Source organism: Mobula birostris, chromosome 7, assembly GCF_030028105.1.
Source record: "Mobula birostris isolate sMobBir1 chromosome 7, sMobBir1.hap1, whole genome shotgun sequence".
Taxonomy (NCBI): Eukaryota; Metazoa; Chordata; class Chondrichthyes; order Myliobatiformes; family Myliobatidae; genus Mobula; species Mobula birostris.
Window position 1 is genome coordinate 127,047,322 of NC_092376.1, and position 27,308 is coordinate 127,074,629.

At 39.8% G+C, this 27,308-nt stretch overlaps 1 protein-coding gene across 2 annotated transcripts in view; it reads left to right on the plus strand.

Annotated features, from left to right (window-relative positions):
* LOC140200423 (SH3 domain and tetratricopeptide repeat-containing protein 2-like) overlaps positions 1-27,308 on the plus strand; it is a 120,890-nt gene that overhangs the window by 44,463 nt on the left and 49,119 nt on the right. For both annotated transcript variants that reach the window (XR_011886621.1, XM_072263721.1), the window contains 5 exons: positions 9,404-9,514; positions 12,531-12,629; positions 19,806-19,933; positions 22,736-22,841; positions 24,828-24,971. Coding sequence is in view for 1 of the 2 variants with exons in the window: in XM_072263721.1 (XP_072119822.1) it covers positions 9,404-9,514; positions 12,531-12,629; positions 19,806-19,933; positions 22,736-22,841; positions 24,828-24,971 (588 nt within the window). In the remaining variant the exon portion in view is untranslated. The remainder of the gene's footprint in view (positions 1-9,403; positions 9,515-12,530; positions 12,630-19,805; positions 19,934-22,735; positions 22,842-24,827; positions 24,972-27,308) is intronic.

The window sequence follows — 27,308 nt, forward strand, 5'->3', positions numbered from 1 at the left end:
ATTATCTTGACTGTTTATTGCAATGTTGATACATAATAACCATAATTTATTTCCACATACTGCTGCACCTTCCTTCACCTGCGTGGAATTTTGCTGAGAATCCACTTTGGGAGAAAAGGTTACAATGTTCACCAAAGAGATGTCATCATGTTTTGTATCATCAGTAATTTCCATGAGTCAACAGTTCATTAGTCTCTAACCATACTACTATTAATAATATCATCCTTTTGTGTTTGTTTCTTCTGTATCCTCTTTCAGGACCTTGATAATATCTTCCCCTCCCAGAAAACGCTCTACTTTTTCTATCTATGGAACAAATGGTGAAGATCTCTTAAACTTCCATCTTGCCACTGTGTCCACCATCTGGCTTCCCTATAGCTATACCTTGAGAACCATGTTTTCTTTTCACCCACACGATGAATACCCTTCAATTTCCCCAAGCAGGAGTGTTTCAAACTAGGTATTCACAAGGTTTCTTTTGTACTGCTTTATTTTAAAAGGCAGGTCATACAGAGTCCCTGCCTCCTGCTAGTCATCTGCTGTTGCCTCCAATTGCATCCTGATGTGGGCCAACAGGCAGTGTGTACCTGCCATGGGTGTAAGCTAACTATATCAGTGTTGGTCAAAGCTATAAATGTTGGGCTTGCATGCTGTGTGATGAAGATAGTTGGGGATGGGGGGGGCACGGGTTGCAGGGTGAGTGGAGATAAAGTGCACTGAGGCATGAGGGACCTGGTGGGATATACATCTGAAAATGTGTTCTCTGACCTAATTAATTGTGCAGTGTTACCTGAATGAGTCTGGCTACCCAATGGTTCACTATGGAGTTTATTGTAGTGGCTTTCTGCATTGTCTTTGAGTTTATATAGAGAGGAGTCTGGGGTCCCAGGAATGAATTATAACTCTTCTATTGTTCACAGCATTGACAATTGTTAGAACCTGCCTTCTATAACACAGTGCTATTCTTCTATGCCTTAGTGCTACCTGTGTGCAATACTTGTGTAAATTCTTAGTGCTAACTGTGTGCAATAGTCCTGTAAATTATCAAGCAGTAAAGTCTGCTGGCATTAGAGACAACAGATGCAGGTTATTTTCATTTCTCAAAACCGATTTTCCGAGCTTATACCGTTTAGCACCGTAAATTTTAAACATTCAAGAAAATGCAAAATAGTATATTAATGTTTAATCAGTTTTTCTCTTGACCTCAGTGTATTGAGAGAAGTCTATCTCATTTAAGGTTTAGTGAAAGTATGGATAAAATAATAAGATTTGGCAACCATATAAGCTCTTGGTGAGACCAATGGTATAACTGTGTAGCTGTAATTTCTATTGTGCAATAAGTTGTTGCTTGTGTAGTTCTCACAAATTACAAGTCACAGTAACCTAGTGGTTGGCATGGAGCTATTACAGCTCAGGGTGTCAGAGTTCAGAGTTCAAATCTGGCATCCCCTGTAAGGAGTTTGTATGTCCTCCTGTGGAATGCATGGGTTTTCACTGGGTGCAACAGTTTCCTCCCAGTGTTCAAAGATGTAGGTTAGAAGATTAATTGGTCATTGTAAATTGTCCCATAACTAGGTTAGGTTTAAGTCAGGGGTTGCTGGGTATCTTGGCTCGAAGAGCTGGAAGGGCTTATTCCAAGCTGCATCTCCAAATAAATACAATTTAAAAAGTTGCCTTTTACTTGAAAAACTCTGAAACGAGTCAGTTAAGTAGTATTGTTTTAAAAGCTGCATTGTTTTATCAGGGAGTGGTATTGTTGTATAAAATTTTGATAAGCCTGTGAAATGTGGAGCATTGTTCAAGTATCTGAAATTCATGAGTTTAAAATAATAACGAATGGCAGTGAAATGGAAGTAACTTGCACTGAGCAATCAATCCAATGACTTAAGGATACCAGGAAGCTTAGCAGTAAACTGAGGCAATGTTAAGGTGTGTCAGCACGACCACATGTAGTTACAGATAGTAGAAATAAATAAATACACAAGATGAGATAAGGTTTTTCTCAACAATAATTACTAGCTTGCTTAAGTTATATCCTATCCACATTGAGTATGTTTCTGATTATTATATAAACTTACTTGTCCAAACTATTTGCAGTTTGACCAATATATGGTTATTGTTTTGATAATTTCAACATTTCTTGGTTTGGACCTTGGTTAGAGTTGTACCAGTTGAGATCTGTTCAGAATGAATGACCTGAAAATTCTGAATCAATCAGTCTTAAGAAAAAATGTTTAGTTTGTTGAAGGGGAGAAATGGCTTAATCATGATAGCATTGCATAAAAATTATATACCAGTAGCTATTCCCACCCAGCTTGAGGATTATCATTAACCAAAGAAAGACCTTTGGAAATATTTTATGTTCAAAGTTCATAGTAGACTTATTTTTTGAGTATGTATCCTATATACAGCCTTGAGGTTCATCTCCATACAAGCAGTGACAAAACAAAGAAACCCTGTAGAACCCAGTAAAAAGACTGTCAACAACCCAATGTGCAAAAAAAAGAACAAATTGTGCAAACAATAAAAAGTAAGCAAATAATGTTCAAGATTAAAGTTCACAGAAGTGAGTTCATAGCCACAAAGCCAGTCATCACTGCAGCTGGTCCAAGAGCCCATTAGTTGCAGTTCATAGCCTCTGTTCAGCACAGAGATGAGAAAACCTTGCCAAGCAGTGGGTTGAACATTGGATCATCCCTTGCCAATAGCTCTGAAACCCCGAGCCTTTCAATCTGGCCTAGCACTTAAATTGGCCAAACCTCAGCTCGTTTCTCACTCTTGGAAGATTTCATACCTGCTTTTTATCAGAGGATATATTGTTAAATAGAGATTGCAAAATCTGCCCAAATTAGGTTAGATTAGATTAGATTAGATTAGATTCAACTTTATTGTCATTGTGCCGGGTACAGATACAAAGCCAATGAAATGCATTTAGCATCTGACCAGAAATGTAAAGAATAGTGTTATTTACAAAATAACTGCGAATAAAAAAAAGTGCTACAGCACACAAATATAAAAGTACTGAGGCAGTACAATATGGATGCAATACTGCTTAGCGCTGTTATGAGAGGTTCAGCAGTGTCACAGCCTCAGGGAAGAAGCTCTTCCTGTGCCTGCTGGTGCAGGAGTGGAGGCTCCTGTAGTGCCTACCGGATGGGAGGAGAGTAAAATTTCCATGGTTAGGGTGAGATGCATCCCTGATAATGCTTTTTACCCTGCCCAAGCAGTGTTTATGGTAGATGTTCTCAATGGTGGACAATTAGGTGCCGATAATCCGCTGGGCAGTTTTCACCACACGCTGGAGTACTTTGCGGTCTGATACGGGACAATTGCCATACCATTCTGAGATGCAGTTGGTGAGTATGCTCTCAATGGTACAGCGGTAAAAGTCTGTCAGTATTCTGGGACAGAGGTGAGCTTTCTTCATGCTCCACAGGAAATAAAGGTGCTGTTGCGCCTTTTTGATCAGGATGGAGGAGTTCAGGGACCAGAAAATACAATCCTTTCCCATTTCTAGATACGTTAAAAAGGTGGAAGTCAATTTCAACTAGAAGTATTGTCTTCCTTATTGGGAAGATGTTTTAGTAGTTGCACTGGGAAGAGAATTCCAAGATAGAAAAGCATGGGAATATGTGCCCAATTTGGGACACTGAGAAATCTGGAGTGCAATTGTGAGTACTGGCACCATATTGTTTGAGAACATGTCTGCTATTTTTGCAGTTAAAGCATACCTTTTGGTTCGCAATGTATCCATGATGCTGAAAGTTTGCTCATTCTACTAAAATAAGAGCACAGTTGCAGAATGTACAATACAGAAATTTGACTTGAGGAACCTATAAAAAGCATCTCCAATACTTGTCAGCATGTATGCTGGGGAATTGTTGCAATTTTGCACACTTCTGCAAGAATCCAATTTTGGATAAGATCCTTGGAATAATACTCTCTAACCAACAACAATCTTAATACATTACATTAAAACATTAACACATTCTAAACATTCAAAATATTAAAACTTTCAAATATATCCTGCCAATTCTGGGAATTTATCTTAGCTCAGTATAGCCATCCTCTTTCTTGGCTCCTATCTTTTTCCTATTCATATTTTTCTTGAGTGTTGGCACGTGGCCAAGTAGTTAAGGTGTTTGTCTAGTGATCTGAAGGTCGCTACTTCGAGCTTTGGTTGAGGCAGCGTGTTGTGTACTTGAACAAGGCACTTAACCACACATTGCTCTGCAACAACACCAGTGCCAAGCTGTATGGGTCCTAATGCCCTTCCCTTGGACAACATCGGTAGCGTGGAGAGGGGAGAATTGCAGCATGGGCACTGCTGGTCTTCCATACAACCTTGCCCAGGCCTGCGCCTTGGAAACCTTCCAAGGTGCAAATCCGTGGTCTCACGAGACTAACAGATGCCTATATATTTTTCCTGAAAACATTATAGCCAGGAAATTTTCATTCATCAACTACCACCAAAACAGGTCTGTAGAAGATGCTACCTCCCTGGCTTTCTCCCTACAGGAAAGACACCCTTGTTAGACTATTGTTTATTGTCTACAGCTCTTCTTTCGCTTCTAGAATCTAAAGCAGGTTCATTGCAATCTCCTAGACCTGGGACATGACACCTCTCTTTGCAAATGGATCTTTGACTTCTTGACCAACAGACCACAGTTCAGTAAAAGTGCACTCCAAAACTTTTGTCATGATTATCCTCAACACTGGTGGTCCCTACTTTACTCCCTATGTACTCATGACTACATGGCCAGATTCTGCTCTAACTCCAATTTACGTGTGTGCATTGTTGGCAAGATTCCAGGTCCAGTACACCAGAGTGGGCTGAATCTCAAATAATGATGAGTTCAATAGTTCCATTTAATATCAGAGAATATATACAATATACAACCTGAAATTCTTGCTCTTCACAGACATCCATGAAAACAGAAGAGTACCCCAGAAATGAGTGAGAGTAAGAACACTAGAACCCCACACTCCCCTTCTCCCCACTTCCCACACACAAGCAGCAGCAAAGCATCAACCGTTCCCTGCTTATTTCAGCAAAAAACATCAGCACCTTACACCCACCAAGCAAGCAATAGCTAAGTCCTCTAGAGAGACCGTGATCTGTAGTACAACAAAAACTAATTATGCTCCCGACAATTCGACATACCATAGGCTCTCGCTCTCTCCCTAATAAAGGAGCAGAGAGGTGTCACTCACCGAGAGGGAGGTAAAAACTAAATAACTCACTGATTATGGTGTTAAGATATGCTGCTTTTTTCCTCCTTGAGTTCTCCAACTCGAGAACCAGCAGCAAACTTTCCCCCACCAATGAGAGAGAGAGAGAGAGAGAGAGAGAGAGAGAGAGAAAGAAACAAAGAAAGAATATGATTCACTGTGTACAGAGACAAATGATCCACTGTTCCTGACAGCCTCAGAACCCCGAAGGCATGATAATCTTCTTGGTTGCCCCCAGACCAGATGGAATGCACCCTCGTGTTCTGAAGAAAGTAGCTGTGGAGATTGCAGAGGCATTAGCGATGATCTTTCAAAAGTCGATAGATTCTGGCATGGTTCCGGAGGACTGGAAGATTGCAAATGTCACTCCGCTATTTAAGAAGGGGGCAAGGAAGCAAAAAGGAAATTATAGGCCTGTTAGCTTGACATCGGTGGTTAGGAAGTTGTTGGAGTCAATTGTCAAGGATGGGGTTACAGAGGTACCTGGAGGCATATGACAAGATAGGCAGAACTCAGCATGGATTCCTTAAAGGAAAATCCTGCCTGACAAACCTATTACAATTTTTTGAGGAAATTATAAGTAGGCGAGATAAGGGAGATGCAGTGGATGTTGTATATTTGGATTTTAAGAAGGCCTTTGACAAGGTGCCACACATGAGGCTACTTAACAAGATAAGAGCACATGGAGTTATGGGAAAGTTACATACGTGGATAGAGCATTGGCTGATTGGCAGGAAACAGAGAGTGGGAATAATGGGATCCTATTCTGGTTGGCTGCCGGTTACCAGGGGTCCGTGTTGGGGCCGCTTCTTTTTACATTGTACATCAACGATTTGGATTATGAAATAGATAGCTTTGTGGCTAAGTTTGCTGATGATACGAAGATAGGTGGAGGGGCTGGTAGTGCTGAGGAAATAGAGAGTCAGCAGAGAGACTTGGATAGATTGGGAGAATGGGCAAAGAGGTGGCAAATGAATTACAATGTTGGAAAGTGTATGGTTATGCACTTTGGCAGAAGAAATAAATGGACAGACTATTATTTAAATGGGGAAAAAATTTGAAGTTCTGAGATGCAACGGGACTTGAGAGTCCCCGTACGGGATACCCTTAAGGTTAACCTCCAGGTTGAGTCGGTAGTGAAGAAGGCGAATGCAATGTTGGCATTCATTTCTAGAGGAATAGAGTGTAGGAGCAGGGATGTGATATTGAGGCTTTATAAGGCGCTGGTGAGACCTCACTTGGAGTACTGTGGGTAGTTTTGGTCTCCTTATTTAAGAAAGGATGTGCTGACGTTGGAGAGAGTACAGAGAAGATTCACTAGAATGATTCCGGGAATGAGAGGCTTAACATACGAGGAACGTTTGTCCGCTCTTGGACTGTATTCCTTGGAGTTTAGAAGAATGAGGGGAGACCTCATAGAAACATTTCGAATGTTGAAAGTCATGGACAGAGAGGATGTGGCAAAGTTGTTTCCCATGATGGGGGAGTCTAGTACGAGAAGGCATGACTTAAAGATTGAAGAGCGCCGATTCAGAACAGAAATGCGAAGAAAGTTTTTTAGTCGGAGGGTGGTAAATCTGTGGAATTTGTTGCCACGGGCAGCAGTGGAGGCCAAGTCATTGGGTGTATTTAAGGCAAAGATTGATAAGTATCTGAGTGGCCAGGGCATCAAAGGTTATGGTGAGAAGGCAGGGGAGTGGGACTAAATGGGAGAATGGATCAGCTCATGATAAAATGGCGGAGCAGACTCAATGGGCCGAATGGCTGACTTCTGCTCCCTTGTCTTATGGTCTAAATTTTTCTTATGGTCTTGCGATATCAAACAATGGCCAGTCAGTGGGCCCCAGGAGTGGGAACCAGCAACGTAAAGACCCATAGTGTGAGTGCAGCTGCAGGTCATAGACACTGACAGAACTCCATCCACCTTGCAATGGAAAATAAGAGACATTAAAGGTCGAAATTAAGCTGTCACCACAAATGAGCTTGAAGAAGCTGTTCTCTAGCACCATCGTAGCTCTGCCCTCAGGGTATAGGAAAGAATTGGACAGCACGTGGAAGGGTGTCATAACAACAATGTTTTCTTTAGTCCCGGCAACACAAAAAAGCTGGTCATTGATTACAGAAAGAGAATAGTACACATGCTCCTGTTAACTTCATGGTGCTGAGGCTGAGAGGGTTGAAAGCTTCAATTTCATAGTGGTGAACATCACCAATAATCTGCCTTGGTCCAACTATGTAGATGCCATGGCTAAGGAAGTGCACTTGATCTCTACTCCTCAGGAGGCTAAACAAAATTGGTATCTCCCCTTTGACCTCCTCACCAATATTTATTGATGCACCATAGAGAACATCCTATCTGGATCTATCATGGCTTGGTTCGGCAACTACTCTACCTGGGACTGAAAGTTATGGATAGCTCAGCATGTCACAGATGCCAACCTCCCCTCCATGGACTCTATCTATACTTCTCACTGCCTTGGTAAAGCAGCCAACATAATCAAAAAAAAAAACACCCACCCTAGACATTTTCTCCTCTCCTCCTTTCCCTCCAGCAGAAGATAAAAGACTGAAAGCACACACAAGCAGGCTCAGGGACAGCTTCTATCCCACTGTTATGTCTATTGAACAGTTCCCTACTATGATAAGATGGCCTCGACTTCTCAATCTACCTTGTTGTGGCCTTGCACCTTTACAGTCACCCTGGATTTCTCTTTTTTTTTGCAACTGTGATACTTTATCTTTCATTCTGTTATTGTTTTCTCTTGCCCTTCTTCAATGCACTGAAGTGATGAACTAGACTGGAAGGCATGCAAATCAGTTTTTCACTGTATCTCAGCGCATGTGACAATAAACCAATTTCATTAAATATACTCATCTATTTTTAACCCAGATCTCATTTCAAAGCCATAATACTGTACTGTAGGCCCACAAGACAACTTGTCTACCTGGCATGTCAACGGGGCCGCAGCCTCACATGATACACTTGTATTTAAATACCATTCTAGTTTTCAGTCATGTTTTCCATCCCATTCCTTTTTGATTTCTTTTCCTACTATTAGTCTTTGGCTTTCTAAGTGCTTTATCATATATTCCCTGCAGCTGCATTATTCCAAAATGTCCCAAACTATTCATTAACATAACCCCTCCTACCCCCATTAATGAAGTATGTCCATGCCCATTGGACACAACCTGTTCTGTATGTTGAACTTTCTGTCTACCAATATGCATGTACTGCAATTAAATAATGTACAAACAATCACAAGAATGACTTTGATAATGGATCCAGTATATATTCCAGATCAGGATATACGAGGGGTGATTGATAAGTTCATGACCTAAATGTGCTAGGTTTTCTAAAATTGACTCCTTCTACCTTAGGCTATGAACTTATCAATCACCCCTCATACACTTGCAGCTGATTTCTTTTTCCCTAAGCAAGTGTTTTGAAATATTTGAATGAGTTTTAATTGTGCTGCATTTTATCTGCAAATGTCTAGCATAAATCACTGATAAACTTGAATTCATGAAATGGGAAAATGCCTAACAGAACTATTTACTGTACTTTTTGTTAAACTTCACTGGGTTTCTGAAATGTATTCACTTATCCTGCTTGTAAGACCTATGTCTCAGACGTTGCCCTCTCGAATAATAAACAATTTCTAACAACTGGTGCACAGGCTAGGAAAATCTATGGAGCTAATCATCTACCAGACAAGCACAGGCTTTGTTCATTCCTGCCTCACAGATGAAGGTAAATCTTAAAGGAAAATGAGCTCTTGAGTAATTAATCTTAGGCTTACAACTGAAAATTGGTAATAGAGAACAATATGTGGATTTGTATCTCAACATCTGTGTTTTATAACAGATGAGAGAAAATTGATAGGAATTCCTATTTAATGGAGAAAACTGAGCTTGACTTCCACCTTCAAGTTTTTTAGTAGCCATCATTAGGATGAGAATGATAATGAGACAGTAAATCCTGTTCCTGTGTTTAAAAATGATAATTATATTTAGCTGAAATTGTTAAGATGCTATTATATGAAATCATGGCTGCAAAGCTCAGACACTCAATTTACATTCTGATAACTCTGTGACCATTCTCTTCAATGGAATGTCAAAGTTAGCTTCTGCAATAAATATTTTTTGATTGTGACTATTTATTTCCTTACAGAGAAAGAATCCCCTTTTGTATCTCTTAACTCTTCTGGTTATTGGTCCGACCTGCAGAACCAGTCTGTTGAAACAGACGGAGAATCTACACATGGAGATAAAATGGCAGTAGGTAAGAGCAGACAGGAAGTCTCCATACCAATAACTTTACATGATTGCTGGATGCAGTCTGAAGCTTTGGAACTTCATAATAAATGTAAATTTATTGAGGAACATTGTTTTTAATCAACTCAACCCTGTTGATGCAAGGATTTTCACTATCTGGGAAAATTAGGATTCCAAACATGTTATCATTGAGAAAAAAAATAATGGACCTTATCATGGTGAGACCATAACATGAAGTGGAAAGGGAGAAATTTGTTGTTGTTTGCAATATCAAAATTAATGCAACTAAGTATTGGGAATAGAGTACAAAGCCATACTAGGTGAGCTTTCTGCACATAACTAAAGAAGAGTTCCTCGTCAGATGTGTGTCTCTCAATGGGCTTAAGGGATTGTTCATGGAAATTTGTGATCTAATTCCTTCACTGCAAACTCCTGTAAATTATTTTGTGTGGCACTTAGTATTCAGTTACTGAGTTGACCAAAATGAAAAAGTGTTTTGAAGTAGAGCTGTTGCAGATTGACTGAATATAAATATTAGTAGCCAAAGTGAGAGCTTCTGTTTGGTAAGATTCATGCCCGGCCCTGCCTGAAAGGATTTTTTGAAAAGAGACACTTCCTTTGGCTTTCTAATAACTACCATTGCTCTGCTCAAATATGACAAATGGAAGGTGCTAAGTGCTGGGACCTTAACCTCACTACTTCTTGGACATTTGGTCAAGAGGATAAAGTGGAAAAAAGTCATTCCACTGATCTACCTGATACAGGTTCTGAAGCTCATGGAAGAGAGAAGGAAGCACAAGAAAGACACATCTAAGTACAAGGAATTGGACCGACAAATAAGAGCAGAATGTGCAAAAACTAAAGAACAATGGTTTATCAAAAGGTGTGAAAAGATAGAGACCATGGACATGTTGCATCATTCAAGGGATATGCACAGGGAGATTTCAGAGATGACCAACAGGAAGAAAGAACAATCAAGGATTAGCATTATTCAAGACAAGGACGGGAACATACTCTTTGAGAATGACAACGTGGAAAGTAGATGGATGGAAAACATTAGGGAATTGTACTACGATGCTAGAAATGATCAAGTGAGTGAGAAGAACACGGAAGGTCCAGAAATTTTGGTAGTGGAAATAAGAGCAGTGATTGGAAAGTTAAAAACTAGTAGTTTGTGGTGTAGATGGTATTACAGCTGAAATGTTGAAATGCCTTGGCGACTCGGAAGTTGAGGCGATCACGAGGCTTTGCAATACAATCTACTCAACAGGAAAGAGGCCAACAGATTTTGTGGTGTCAGAGTTTGTCATGATCCCAAAGAAAAGTAAGAGCACGAAATGCTCAGACTTTAGAACTATAAGTCTTATATGTCATGCCTCCAAGATCTTGTTTTTAATACTTCTAAGCAGAATAAAAAGGACAGTTCTTAATGAAATTAATGAGTGCCAGAGCGGATTTATACCAGGTAAGAGTACCCGTGAAGGGATTTTCAATATGTGAATGATTGTGGAACGAGGTCTAGAAAAAAAAAGACATTTACATGTGCTTTCTGGATTACGAAAAAGCTTTTGACTGAGTCAATCATGAACAGCTGGTCAATTGCCTGAACTCATTGGGGTTGGATGGGAAAGATGTTCGACGGATTGCAAGTTTGTACTGGCATCACAAGGCAGTAATAAGAACTAGTGGTGGGAATTCACCGGAAGTTGAGATCCAAAAAGGTGTTTGCCAGGGCTGTATTATCTCCCCTTTATTATTTAACATTTACTCAGAGGTAATCTTCAGGGTGTTGGAACGATGAAGCTGGTGTCCAAATTGGTGGAGTGACAGTGAACAACTTGAAGTGTGCAGATGATTCAGTGTTGTTAGCCGAGACTGAAGACGAGTTACTCAGAGTAGTAGATAAGATAAATGCTGAAGGAGAACAATTTGGAATGAAAATAAATGCTGCAAAGACAAAGATGATGGTAGTATCACGGAAGAAAGAAGTCCCCAAAATCAGTATCAAAATTAACGGTGTAGGCATAGAGCAAGTCAAGAAGTTTGTGTACTTGGGACAGATGGTCACAGAGGATGGGAAATGTGTTACAGAAATCAGACGAAGAATTGAGATTGCAAGATCAACGTTCTGGAGCCTGAGTGACATGCTGTGGCAAGAGGTTGGACTTTGGGCTGCGTTGTAGAATTTGTAAATGCTACGTCTGGAGCAGTCTGTTGTATGTAGTCGAATCGTGAAGCTCATACAAGGAAGTGCAACGACGACTGGAGGCATTTGAAATGTGGTGTTTAAGGAGAATGCAGAAAATTAGATGGGTGATGAAGGTCAGTAATATGGAAGTGTTGAAGAGAGTGAGGAGAGAAAAGGAGTTGCTGAAGAATGTGCAGAAAAGGAAGCTGGAATATGCCGGGCACTTGTTAAGAGGTGATGGACTGCAGAAATTGTTATTGGAAGGGATGATAGAAGGAAAGAGGGAAAGAGGAAGGCAGCCAATCACTGGGTACGATAATGTGATGCAATGGACTGGGTTGAGTTATGCTGAGGCCAGAAAACGAGCGCAAGATCGAAGAAGATGGAGGTGCATAGCCGCCAACTCGGGATTCGGGACGGCACCCACTGACTGACTGACCTGATACAGTAAACATAAACAGTCCTATGCACAGAAAATATTCCCAGGCACTATTCTGAGCATACCAACTTGCTTTTATGGATCTTGTTCCCATTTTTCAACCCCTTACATACTGAGAACATTCGGGCAAACAAAACAAGTAATATCAAGACAATGTGAGACTGGTGAAAAATTGAAAGCATTGACAGATCAAGGCCTTCTTACGTTGCTGATGTACTATTCAGAAGATCATGAAAGGCATCTTCCTCAAGGCTGCACTTTGTTCAGTCTGCAATGTTCATGTGGATGGAAAAGCTAATGAAAAATGCAATATTCACAAATAACCTTACCTTCATGTAAGAGCTGTAAATATTCATGGTGCAAGTGAGAAAGTCATGTATTCAACATTTGTTTTAGGTAAATGGGAGCATCAGTCTGAATTGCAATCACCTGACCAGGACACAAGTTGTGAAGAGCATTTGCTGGGACCCTCTGTGAAACTGGAATTTCCTAAAGGTACTACAAATTATATGCTGAGCACCTTTAGATAACACAGTTTCATATGTTTCACAGACTGAAAAAAATCTGTGTTTGTTATCATATGCACTTTTATGCACAGGAGCAATGAAAAACTTATTTGCAGCAGCATCACAGGCACACAGTGTCTTATTAGCATTCACAAGAAAACATACATTAAACATAGATTATGTACAATTCTTACAAGAAAGCAGACAATTAGAACAAAAAAAATCAGTCCATTTTAGTATAAGGTAGTTGTAGTCTTGCCAAACTGTGGTGATTATGATTGTGCCAGTTGGTTCAAGAACTGAAAGGATCATAAGGTTTGAAACAATAGTATAAATGTATGAACAAAATCTTATCTAGCAGTCACAGAGGAGGCAATTCAGTGTAGCTAAAGGCAGAGAAGGACTGTCCTGATTTCACAGAAGCTAGTCTTTCGGTGACAGGAATTAAACAAAGGAAAATAAAAACCATGTTGCTGCCTGTCATAAAAGAGACCTTCAGGAAATTTTGAAAGCAGTAAGGTAACACCATTCTATTTTATCCTTAATTGTGTTCAAACTCAGAAAGAAACTCTATGCAGATTGGAAGCCAAAGACTCCATAACAGTCCTTTGATATTCATGGCTGACACCTGATTATGCCTTTCATACATGAACAAAAAGGAGTGAGGGGTTAGTAGCCGAACTTCATCATATCTTGTGGATAACTTTCCTTGGATTATATTCATTTTTATCTATATATTGAGATACATCTTGGAATAGGCCCTTCTCGCCCTTCGAACCATGCTGCCCAGCAATCCTCTGATTTATTCTAAGCCTAATCACAGGGCAATTGACAATGACCAATTATCCTACCAACCCGTGCATCTTCGGACTGAGGAAAGAAAGCAGAGCACCCAGAGGAAACCAACATAGCCACGGGGAGAACATACAAGCTCTTTACGGGCAGCGGGAATTGAACCTAAGTCACTGGTACTGTAAAGCGTTGTGCTAACCACTATGCTACCGTGCTGCACTTTCATATTACACTGTCCCTTTCATATTGTTGATAGTCAGGTCTTGAAAAGGAAGGAATCCAACTGAATTTTTAGAGGCCAACTTATCACTTGTTCCCACTATCAATAATTAACCACCTTCCTCTCCTTGGCAACTACCTGACACTGAAACAGTTGGTTTACAACTTTCATCCTTGACCACAAGATGATCTTCTGATTACGTATCTATATCAAGTATTTTCCTTCAGCAACATCTTGTGACCTTTCTCTCACTCAAATCATCTGCACTCGATCCAGAACTTTGCATCTGCTTCTGTCATCTTGTGCATCCGTGAGCATTCAATTTATTCACAGTTCAATTGCCCATATTGGAATTGACCCCAAGTCCTGTTCATCTGTGCTCTCTGACCTGTGCTGGGAATGCTTTCGTTTTAGAATTCAAATTCTTCTTTTTTTAGATCCCTCCCAAAACCCTGCCACTCTTCAACATTGATCTTGTCCCTAAATAATCTGCATTCTTCCAACTTCAAGTTAGATCATCCCTCTAATCCTTTAAATCCTGTGATCCTGTCACCACTGCCTATGCGTTTCTTTTTTGAGGTGTCCTTCAAAATGTGTCTTTTTAAATAACAAATTGTTACATTGCTTTTACAGCTAATTATGGAAGATAAGAAGTAGTTAAAGGCATAATCTGGATCTAGAACTTTGATCTGAAATGTTAAACAGGCTTTTTTTCCACTGAGTGTTTCCAATATTTTGTGATGTCAAATTTTATTTGTTGACAATGCTGATGCTACTATGCAAATATGTTTTGTTGCTACTTATGGCAATAATAGAATCTTCAGAAATAAAAGCATGTCCTGGTCTTTTTTCATTGTGCAAATGCACAAGAGAATGTCTTGAGTACTTTTGAAGTAAATATCACTGTCAGTTTAACTGCTCTGAATTGTTGGCATAAAATTAAAAATGTAGTTGACAAGACCTGAATGATTCCATAGGCTATGACTTGCATTCTGTGCATCAGAGGACAGTTCTTGATTATCAAGCTTAACTCCCATAGCAACATTTCTGTTAAGATTCGGAGTGCAGTTGGTGTTATTGATTCTCACTGTTGTGTTTGCATTGTGCATGAATGATTGACCAGCAGCCACTAATCTATCTCCACCTCGGCTCTCTCTGTTCTTTTGCCTTTTGAGGTATGTTTAGTATGGCATTTCAAATTATTATTTCCCTGGTCAAAGACTTTTGCTGAACTGAAAACATCCTGAAAACGTACTTTGAATTGAAGATACCCTAACATGTTAGTCAGCTACAGTCTATTGCTCTGGTAGGGAGCAAGTATGGATGTGAGGGACTGATTGGCTTCTTGCTGTTTTGCAACTGATTTATGGTCCCACAGACTATAACACCTCCCACCCAAAAGCTGCATTTCCTGCTATTTCCCTTGCGTTATACCAGCTCGTTCAATTATGAAAACATAATGTGGCCAACCATGTAATTAAGCCAAATGTACTATTAATTAGTGAATGGCACTTCAATCATCACTAAGTGTTTTCTCAAAACTTGCAAACTAATTTCCTACATTCCTTCAATTACTTCTTGCATCACTACTTAATGTGGCAAAGTTTCATTCTTAACAGCACTCGGTTTGCAGCTGGCGGACTGACTTATCAACATTCCCTGGCTGACAAAATGGTCTGTGCAGGCTTAATTGCTTGCAGTGTAGCCACCTTCAAAATAATGGAATCAGGATATAGGGTAAGGTGACAACAAGGTCTTTGCTAAAAGCTTCTGGCAGAACTTTGACAACCGGCTGAACCACATTTCCTGATAGTTAAATTTTTAAAAAACTCTTCAAAAAGTAGTAGAAATGTTAACATAAATATTAGACAACAAACTGTATAATAAGGTCATAAGACATAGGAGCAGAATGAGGCCATTCAGCCCAATGAGTCTGCTCCGCCATTCCATCATGACTGATCCCGGATCTCACACAACCCCATACACCTATCTTCTCGCCATATCCTTTGATGCCATGACCGATCAGGAATGATCAGTGATAGAGCATTCCACAGACTAATTTCCTCCTTCCCACTGCGCTAAAGTGTGGCCCCTCAACTTTGAGGCTGTGCCCTCTAGTTCCGGATACCCCCACCATAGGAACCATACTCTCCCTATTTAATCCTTTAAACATTTGGTAGGTTTCAATAAGATCCTCTTGCATTCTTCTAAATTCCAGTGAGTACAGGCCCAAAGCTCCCAAATATGCCTCATATGTTAACCCCTTCACTCCCGGAATCATCCTTGAGAACCTTCTCAGGAATCTCTCCAATGACATCCCTTCTGAGATATGGGGCCCAAAACTGTTGACAATACTTCAAGTGTGACCTGACTAGTGTCTTATAAAGCATCAGCATTACATCCTTGCTTTTATATTCTATTCCCCTTGAAATAAATGCCAACATTGCATTTGCCTTCTTTACCACAGACTCAACCTGTAAATTAACCTTCTGGGGTCTTGCACGAGGACTCCTAAGTTCTTCCGCACATCTGATGTTTGAAACTTCTCCCTATTTAGATAAAAGTCCTCACTATTGTTCCTTTTACCAAAATGTATTATCATGCATTTCCCAACACTGTATTCAATCTGCCACTTTTCTGCTCATTCCTCAGCATTATCTACCCCGACACCACAAAGCCCTCAATTGCATTATCAAAATCATTGACAAACAATGTGAAAAGCAGCAGTCCCAATACTGATCCCTGAGGAACACCACTAGTCACTGGCAGCCAACCAGAAAAGGACCTGTTTATTCCCACTTGCTTTCTCCTGCCTGTCAGCCATTCCACTATCCATGCCAGTCTCTTTCCTGTCACACTATTGGATTTTATCTTGGTAAGCAGCCTCATGTGTGGCACCTTATCAAACGCCTTCTAAAAATCCACTGTCTCTCCTTTGTCCACCCTGCTTGTTACTTCCTCAAAGAACTCTAAAAGATTTGTCAGGCAAGATTTCCCTTTACAGAAATGATGCTAACTTTGACTTATTTTATCATTAGACTTCAAGTACCTCAAAACCTCATCCTTAATAATAGATTCCAACACTTTCCCAACCACTGAGGTTGGGCTAACTGGCCTATAATTTCCTTTCTTTTACCTTCCCTCCTTAAAGAGTGGAGTGATATTTGCAATTTTCCAGTCCTCCGGGACCAAGTTAGAATCAAGTGATTCTTGAAAGATCATGACCAATGCATCCGTTATATAAGATGATGAGAGGCATTGATCGTGTGGAGAGTCAGAGGCTTTTTCCCATGACTAACATGAGGGGACACAGTTTTAAGGTGATTGAAAGTAGGTACAGAGGAGATGTCAGGAATAAGTTTTTTACACAGAGAGTGGTGAGTGCGTGGAATGGGCTGCTGGCGACAGTGGTGGAGGCGGATACAATGGGGTCTTTTAAAAGACTCCTGGATAGGTAGATGGAGCTTAGAAAAATAGAGGATTATGGGTCACCCGAGGTAATTTCTAAAGTAAGTACATGTTTGGCACAGCATTGTGGGCCTTAAGGGCCTGTATTGTGTTGTAGGTTTGTCTATGTTTCTATGTTATCTCTTCAGCAAACTCTCTCAGGACTCTGGGATGTAGTCCATCTGATCCAAGTGACTTATCCACCTTAAGTCCTTTGAGTTTGTCTGGCACTTTTTCCTTTGTAATAGCAATGGCACTCACTCCTGCTCCCTGGCACTCATGGACCTCTGGCACACTGCTAGTGTCTTCCATGGTGAAGACTGATGCAAGGTGCTTATTAAGTTCATCTGCCATTTCTTTATGCCCCATTACTACCTCACCAGCATCATTTTTCAGTGGTCCAATATCAACTGTCACCTCCCTTTTACTCTTTATATAACTGAAAAAAATGTTTTAGTATCCTGCTTTATATTATTGTCTAGTCTGCCTTCATATTTCATCTTTTCCCTTTTTGTAGCTTTTTAGTTGCCTTTTATTGGATTTTAAAACTTTCCAATCATCCAACGTCCCAGTCACTTTTGCTACCTTATATGTATTTTTCCTTGGCTTTTATGCAGTCCTTTACTTCCTTTGTCAGTCACAGTTGCCTACCCCTGCTATTTGAGAACTTCTTCCTTTGTTGGACATATCTATCCTGTGCCTTGTGAACTATTTCCAGAAACTTCAGCCATCTCTGCTCTGCCATCATCCCAATAGTATCCTCCTCCAATCCACTTGGGCAAACTCCTCTCTCATGCCTCTGGAATTCCCTTTATTCCATGGCGATACTGATACATCTGACTTATGCTTCTCCCTCTCAAATTGCAGTATCAATTCAATCATAATATTATTACTGCCTCCTGAGGGTTCCTTTATGTTAAGCTTCCTAATAAGATCTGGGTTATTACACAACACTCAATCTAAGATAGCCTTTCCCCGAAAAGGCTCAAGAACAAGCTTCTCTAAAAAGCCATCTTGTAGGCATTCAACAAATCCCCTCTCTTGTGATCTGATGCTAACCTAATATTCCCAGTCCACTTGCATACTGATTGTTATTCCCCATGACAATTGTGTCATTACACTTATTACATGCCTCTTCCAGTTCCATCTGCAATCTTAACCCCACATCTTGGCTCCTATTTGGAGGCCTATATATGATTTCCATAATGGTTCTTTTACCCTTGAAATTTCCTAACTCCACCTACAAAGATTCAACATTCTCTGACCCTATGTCACCTCTTTCTAAAGATGTAATTCCATCTCTTACCAACAGAACCACACCACCGCCAACGCCTTCCTGCCTGTCCTTTTGCTACAAAGTATATCCTTTGATGTTAAGCTCCTAACTATAGTCTTCTTTCAGCCACGACTCAGTGATGCCCACAATGTCATACCAACCAATCTCTAATTGCGCCGAGTTCGTTCACCTTATTCCGAATGCTACACGCATTTAAATACATCACCTCAGTCCTGAATTCTTCACCTTTTTGAATTTTGCCTCTGTGGTACAATTTAACTCTGTTCTGTCCGCATTTGTACCCAATCATTGGCTTGTCTTTCCTTACATTCATGTTACACCCATCATCTACTTGTAAACCTGCTGGCTCATCCACAGTTCTATCAAACTGGTTCCCATCCCAGTGTGATATACAGCTCAATTTTAAAAACTATCCAAAAAGTAGAAGAAATGTTAACATAAGCTTTAGACAATAAAATATACAATCTCAATTTTAAAAGAAGTTATATGAATCAAAACTTGTATTTTTCATCTTTCCAGCTTTTTCCTTCCATTGAAATTAATGGAGGAGCAGTTTCATTGTTACATCTAACAGTGCAAGTTGTTCATTCAATTTCCCTTCTCCTTTTATTCCACTACTGTGGCTGTTCCTTCAACAGCTATTGATTCACACACTGTAATTTATCCTCTGAAGGACTCTATTATGTTTCTTTAAACACCAGGACAGTGTCTTCAACCATCACAAACAGCTGGCCAGTTTACGTGGAATCTCAATGTTCTGGCTGTTGCATAGGGAAAGATCAGTGCTCTCAGGAATAATTAGCAAAACTTTACTTCAAGTTCTGGGGTACTCCTATTATAAATTCTCTTCAGCATATCTGTTTCAGTTTCTCTCAACACTAGAATAAACTCTTGCCACTGTAAGTGTATCTGAGTGCTGTTACACAGTGAATGGAAAATAAAGTTGAACAAAAACTGAAAGTAAAGAGTACCATTTAATTCAAAATATGTGAATACACCTGAAAGAATTGTTTCTTCTGTCCAACTGGAAAGTATGGTTTAAAAACTCAGTTGTACTACAAAATGGAACTACAGCTAGGACTAAGGGATATAGCCATAAGGTTCAGTGGAGTAGATTTAGGATAGAGCCGTGGATAACTTACCAGAGAGTTGTGAATCTATGTAATTTTCTGCTCAAGGAAGCAGTTGAAGCTTGCTCATTAAATATGCTTGGACAATTTTGCATAGTAAGGGATTTAGAGGATATGGGAAAAAGTTAGGTAGGTGGACTTGAGTCCACGATTAGATAAGCCGTGATCTTGTTGAATGGCAGAGGACTGATGGGCCAAATAGCCTCCTCCTACTCCTATGTTCTTGTGTGTTGGAGAAAGCTGTATAATGTTCGTCTAATTTCTGTGTTTTTTTTCCAGATGTGACATTATCGTACAGTGTTATCAGACAAAAATCTGGACTTGTTGATCATGAGCTTCAAGAGGCAACAAGAAGGAGGCTGTGTATTTTAGAAAGTGAAACCAAAGATGTCTGGGTGCTTTTTAATGTAAGACATCTATTGTATGGGGAAATATAGTTGAATACCTGCTAAGATATGAATATGATACAAATACGTTAAAATTTGTCAATGGTCTTCTGTAGGAGAGTTGCAAGATGCAGGGGGATGTCACATCATCACAGGAAAGGATAGTTGTCATTTTTTGGCGGGGAACAGATTATAGTTTATATACATATCTTGACTATATATTGTCCATGATACAGAGGAGCACCTTTTTTAACTGCAGTCTGAAAATGGGAAAATAAAGGATATGTGCATCCTTATTCTGTGATAAAAGAAATTGAATTCCTGTAATATCCCAAAATTCTTTTGGTGACTCACTGTTATGCAAACAGACATAGTTGCAAGCAACACAACTTTATCCTTACTAACATCCCATTTCCAACTTCCCCTCCTATTTCAAGATTCTTGGTATAAAAACTTGGTATTAATAATGATGTACCACAATTCTGGTTAGTGCAAAATCAGGTCTACACCTCTCCGTTAACCTGTAACTCTTCCAGCAGCACAAAACATTCAACACTTGATTTCTCAAATCATCTGATATGGTCTCTTAAATGTCCTTCCACTATTAATTCCACCATTAGAAGCAGTGCTTCGAGCATCCCAACACTAACATCCTAAAACTAATATCCGAACATTACATAACACTTTGAAATTTGCTCTCTGAAATATTTTCATTTCTCTTAAAGACAAGAGATTCTGTAGATGCTGGAAATCCAGAGGAACGCACACAAAATGCTGGAGGAACTCAGCAGGTCAGGCAGCATCTCTGAAAATGAATAAACAGTGAACGTTTTGGGCCAAGGCCCTTCATTAGGACTGGAAAGGGTGGGGGAGGAGGAAGGGGAAGGAGTGCAAGCTATGTGAAAGGTGAAGCCAGGTGGGTGGGGGAGGGGGGATGAAGAACAAAGCTGGGAGGCGATAGGTAGAAAAGATAAAGGGCTGGAGAAGAAGGAATCTGATCGTAGAGGATAGTGAACCATGGGAGAAGGGGAAGGAGGAGGCAGACAGTTGAGGAGAAGAGAAGAAGTAAGAGGGGGGTCAGAGTGGAATTGAAGAAGAGGGAAGGGGGAGGTTGAAAAGTCACTGGACATTGGAGAAACTGATGTTCATGGCATCAGGTTGGAAACTACCAAGACGGAATATGAGGTGTTGCTCCTCCAAACTCTGAATGGCTTCATCGTGGCAGTAGAGGAGACAATGGACTGACATGATGGAAAGGGATTGGGGACTGGAATTAATATGGTTGTCAACAGGGAAATCCTGCTTTTTCTGGGTTTTGTGTGTTTCCTTATTCTATTCAGTTTGATCTCAAAACATCTTTTGAATATTTTGGCAGCTACCTGCCATTGTCTCATTTGCATTAGAATTTGATTTGTTTGTCACATTTGGCAAAATTCTTTCAAATATTTTCTACATTAAAGGGATGAAATGTACAGTGCTGTGTAAATGTCTCAGGCAAGTATAAATAACTAGGGAGTCTAAGACTTTTCCACAGTATTGTAGTAATTTTATGTATTGCACTTTACTGCTGCTGCAAAAAAACAAATTTCATGACATATGTGAGTGAGTGATGATAAATATGATTCTCATATGGGTCTCTATTGAGGACTGCAAGTGGGAAAGGTGCAGGGAGAGGGGAATCATGGTTGGGAAAAGTGGAAGAGAGAAGGGAGGGAGTGGGAAGCAGCAGAGATATATTCTGTAATGATCAGTAAACCAGTTGTTTGGAATCAAATAGCCTTGCCTGGTGTCTCAGGGCTGGGTGTGTCTGCACCTGTGCAACCCCGCCCTGGCACTCTTTCTCTGCCACCAGTCCCCACACCCCTCCCATGGTGCTCCACCCTTACAATTCCCAAAATCCTTTGCTCCTGCCAGATTTATAGGCTCTCTCTCCTTATAGACAAATACAGTACTGTGCAAATGTCTTCAGCTAAGAATGTGCCTAAGACTTTTACACAGTATGGTAAGTAATTGCCAGCTGTCAGGACAATCATTTGACGACTATGCTTCAAAATACATAAAACGCGTTTATTAAAACATAGTTGGTGAAAGGTGCCATTTTGCTGTCACCAGAAGGATGGGCAGGAATTTACATTGGAAGGCTATTAGGGATGTCTCAGTGATCTTGTATCGGAAGCCTGTGCCCGGCTTATCCCTGATTCCCCTGATAGGCAGTGTATAGAGTACATATGAAGCGGCATATATAGGCGTGTAAAATTTTTACTTGGAATTTCATTTGGAATATGCTTAAGAACTGATGAGGACTTCAATGAGATTGGGAGGAACATATTGCATTATTCAATTTCTGCATACAATTAACAATCATCAAAATTTAAAGCACAGTTATTGTCAAAGTATGCATATAGTACTGAACCTTGAGATTCATCTTCTTTCAGGCAACAACAAAACAAAGAAACATAACAGAACTTGATTAAAGAAAAAAAACCCACAGATCAAGGCCAGTTAAACATCCTGTGATGTGTGGGGGGAAAAACAAATTGCACAAACAATAAAAAAGTAAACAAATAACATTAACCCCAGAGCCCCTAGCCATGGGGTTGCTGAGATGAGCCGGTCCAGGAGCCCAGAGTCAGTTCAGTACTGAAGCGCCTTGAACGAATAGTGCAAATAGTAAAAAAAAACATGATGCTTTATTGTAGAAATACTATTTATTTAATCCAGCTCTTGGGAAGCAAAGTGGATTTGCAGAGTTTGTGTTGAGAAATATCCACTAATCCCTCCTGATTTATAAAATAAATTCTGCTAATGCTTTTAATTTTGCAGGAATTGTCATCAAGACTGGTTTCAGTTCATGCTGAGAAGGACCTCTTTGTTCTCACCTTTAAGACTGTTGAGGAAATCTGGAAATTTACAACTTATCTTTCTCTCGGTATGATGGTTTATTATTTTTGAGAAATAATACATTTAACAGCATTACTTGTCAACGGTGTTCTGTAGAATCCAAAGGGAAGAAAATTGGTGCACTGGCGGGACAGCGGAGAGGGAGAAGCAAACAATTCTTTGCACATGATGCCATTGTCTTCTATTAAATCTGTGCCAGTAAGTTACTAATGAAGAACATGTCAACTGCTGAATGTTAAAGTTGCCACCTAATGCAGTTTTGCAAAGGTAGATGATGTAGGGGAATTAATAGTCTTCAGGTGCATTCATACATTAGGCCTTTGCCAGGAATGAGGCTACTAGTCTGACATGTTTTGTGTCAATATTGCAGAATTTGTTCTCTCGGAGGTATGCAAACAGTGTGTTAACTTGTGACAGCAGTAACATCAAATGAGCATTCCTGTTGTTCAGTCCTTTGTCTGATAGCTACGATCAGCAAAAGAAAAAATATGCAAGATGGAATTAAACAGTTGCCTCCAACCTGTCATGTATTTTACAGAGGAAAAATCTTTATCCAGTGCAGGAAAAACCTTACTTTTGAACTGATATTAAAATGCACAAACAGGTTTTTGGTTTGTAAAATCATCTTTACCCCAGTGTCGATTTGCTGCATTTCTGCACATGGAGAAAGCTGTTTTCTGGCCGCTATTAATGGGGACTTTCATGTGCTGCTTGTGTTTTATTTTAGCAGGTGGCTAATGTTTCCCTTGAGATCTTGATGCAGACAGAGAAAATCATTTCTCTGCAATTTGTAATTTGAGAGGTATCAAATATACATTTTGGAAACTGAATCCGCATTTGTATTATTCTTTGTTTAGCAAACACTAGTCTGTTTATGCAACTTACGACTATTATCAAAACCAACACTGCCTTACACTATTGTAATTAAAAATATTGGCATTGTGCTGGGTTTTCTGTTGGGCTCATTGCCTGAATAGCAATTGAGGAAGGCAATGCAGAAACTGTAGAGAGCAGTAAGAGATGAGGTTAGGATTTCATATATATTGATGAACGAGACATTAAAGATTAAACAAATCGATTGTTTTCTGTAGTGATACCACTCTTCCCGCAGTGCTTCCAACAATTCATTTTCTTATTATTTCAGTCCTCCAGCATCTGTAGTACTTTATTTTTTTGATACTTAAGCTAGCGTACAGGACAATGTATTCCATTATTCAAAGAGGCTGGAACTTTTTCCATTGGGAAGCCAAAGACCAGCTGAAATATTCCAGGATATGATGTAACTATTTAGCAAAGGGGTTGTGGTGTTATTGCTAATGGAGGGATTTTTCCACTTCCAAGACTGTCAGATCTTGTAAAATACTTATGCTGTTTAAAATTGGACAGAAAATCTTTGCCAGCAGGTTAGCCAATGAATAGACCTTTTTTTTAATATTTGAAGTGTAGGATATTTTTGAACCAATTTGGTGTCCCACACTGGCTGTCTGACTTGCTGAATATTTCCAGCACTATGATGGGAATTTTGCTGGGTGAGGTCAGTCACTTGCATTTGCGATGAAATCGTATTTTTGTCCAGTGTTTGCATCATATGCATCCTGCTGATCAAGCCTGTGCTTGGACTACATGGCCTTGATAATTATTTTTAAAAATAACACAATTAGCTTTATGTATGGGACGATACGTCCATTAATTTGTAGGCAGTTTGAATATCCTTGTGTACAAATATTTAGGGAGGTCAAAATGGGATCTATTTTCATGTTTGTTATCCAGAGATCCTCGCTAAAAATGTGCATAATGTTGTGGAATGGATATTACAGTGGTGTAGTCCAAGGAGGAATGTTTTTAAGGTCACATAGGAAAAGTGGCTACTTAATTTATTTTGTGCCTCCAGGAGAAGGAAGTCCTTGACTGACAACACAAGTTTTGTTTTTGTTCTATTGATAGTTTGCCAGACTCATTAGAAAATTGTTCAACATTTAACTGCATCATTATTAAAATTCAACTGTTCATCTAGGGTTTGTTGGTCGCTGTTTGGAGAACTTGTTGTTGGACCAACGTTTCTGGTTGAATGTCTCGCTAGTGGAAGATGTGAGGATTCAGGTTGAAGTGAATGAAGCACATTTTTCGTTGATGTATCTGGATCTTCTGTTACAGGAAGGTAAGGTAATGAAAGGTGGATGTGTGAAATCAGGAAATGGCATTCAATTAAAACAAAATGAAAGCCAAAAGGGTTAAATAAATACAATTACATTTTGCTTTACTTATCTATAAATCCACATTTCGAAATCTGGTTCCTATGCCTAACTGTTTACCAGAAATTGAGAGTTCCTGCTCAATCCCAACATAAAACAGGAAATTGTATGTGGAAGCCAAAAAACACATGCTTGTAAATGTAAAGACTTTGATTCCTGATGTAACAATTTTGTAATTCCAAGGCTGAAGTGAACCACTTGGCATGATTTTAGCTAGTACTCCCTGTATGTAAAGGAAAGTCTGAAACAGCACTATGATGATATATAGCTTTGCACAAAGTAAATTTAGCTTTGGAAGTAATTTACTGGCAAGAGAAATGTTGCCAAAAGCATATTGTTAATGATTTGCATTTAAAAAGTGCAGTTTATGTAATAAATTATCCTTGGCCATTTCATAGGTATATTAATAGCCAGAATTTGAATCTGAGCCACACAGACTATTACGGCAGCTATCAAAAAGCTAGGTCAGTGAGGATGGACTTAACAATGGCCTAAAGAAAGAAAGTGCAGAGAACTAAGAGGATTTCAGAGTATGGTGTCTTGGCAGCTGAAGGCATAGTTGCCAATATGGAAATTCAGAGAAGTTTTCTGATGATTACAAATTCCATCAATAGAGTGGTACTGTTAAATTTCCCTCAGCATGGTCCATGACAAGCCAGATTTGAGATTTTTCCTCCATGCAACTTGATGATGTTGTCACATAAAACAGATCCTTCCCAAGTTATGGCAACATTCTGCTTCTGTAAACTCTTGATAACCTGGACAGTCCGCAAATTTGAAATTCCCAGGCAGCAGAAGATATCTACAGTACTCCATCAGCCTGTAAATTCATCTTGGCATTCTCCCACGGGCTATACAAATGTTGTGCATTCTTAAACTGGGAAAGACTTTTGTAAGGATTTATTGTCTGTGGAGATTAATGGCATTCCACATGGTGCTGGCATATCTGGATGTCATAAATAAAGAATGATACACAAGCAAAAGTAGGTGTGCACCCATGACTAAAAGTTTCACTGGCAGAAAATTTATGTAACTCCACAACATTGATACAAGATTTAAGGAGCCAGTTTTACTTCTGATTTAGTCTACCAGCAGAAACCTTCCAATGTTGTTGACACTGTTTTGAATTTTTACTTATCACAAAAGCCTATAAAATTGATAGTTTGCCAATACCTTCTATCAAAGTTAGAAAATTCAAATAGATAGGTATCCTACTCTTTGGTCAAAGGCTTTACTGAATCAAAATAGGCTACTGTCTGTGTATAGTCTGCATATTACAATTTGGGATAACATTCTGAAAACTACAATGGCAGTTTACCCTTGAAACTCTGGACTGAATTTTATTATTGCATCAACATTTGTAAAAGAAAAACAAATTGAAATTGTGTGCATATAAGTTTGTTTGTACCCAAGTAAGTTAATTGATTACACAACAAAGTTAATTGTTTGCAAGGGAATTCTACACTCCTGGCGAAGGGTCTCGGCCCGAAACGTCGACTGTACCTCTTCCTAGAGATGCGGTCTGGCCTGCTGCGTTCACCAGCAACTTTGTTGTGTGTTGTCTACACTCAGTGGCCAGTTTATTACGTACACCAGTACACCTCATTAATGCAAATATCTAAACAGCAATCATATGGCAGCAACTCAATGCACCAAAGCATGCAGACAATAGACAATAGGTGCAGGAGTAGGCCATTTGGCCCTTCAAGCCAGCACCGCCATTCACTGTGATCATGGCTGATCATCCACAATCAGTACCCTGTTCCTGCCTTCTCCCCATATCCCTTGACTCCGCTATCTTTAAGAGCTCTATCTAACTCTTTCTTGAAAGAATCCAGAGAATTGGCCTCCACTGCCTTCTTAGGCAGAGCATTCCACAGAACCACAACCCTCTGTGTGAAAAAGTTTTTCCTAAACTCCGTTCTAAATGGCCTACCCCTTATTCTTAAACTGTGGCCTCTGATTCCGGACTCCCCCAACATCGGAAACATGTTTCCTGCCTCTAGCGTGTCCAAACCCTTAATAGTCTTACATGTTTCAATCAGATCCCCTCTCATCCTTCTAAATTCCAGTGTATACAACCCCAGTCACTCCAATCTTTCAACATATGACATTCCCGCCATCCCTGGAATTAACCCAGTGAACCTATGCTGCACTCCCTCCATAGCAAGAATGTCCTTCCTCAAATTTGGAGAACAAAACTGCACACAATACTCCAGGTGGGGTTTCACCAGGGCCTTGTA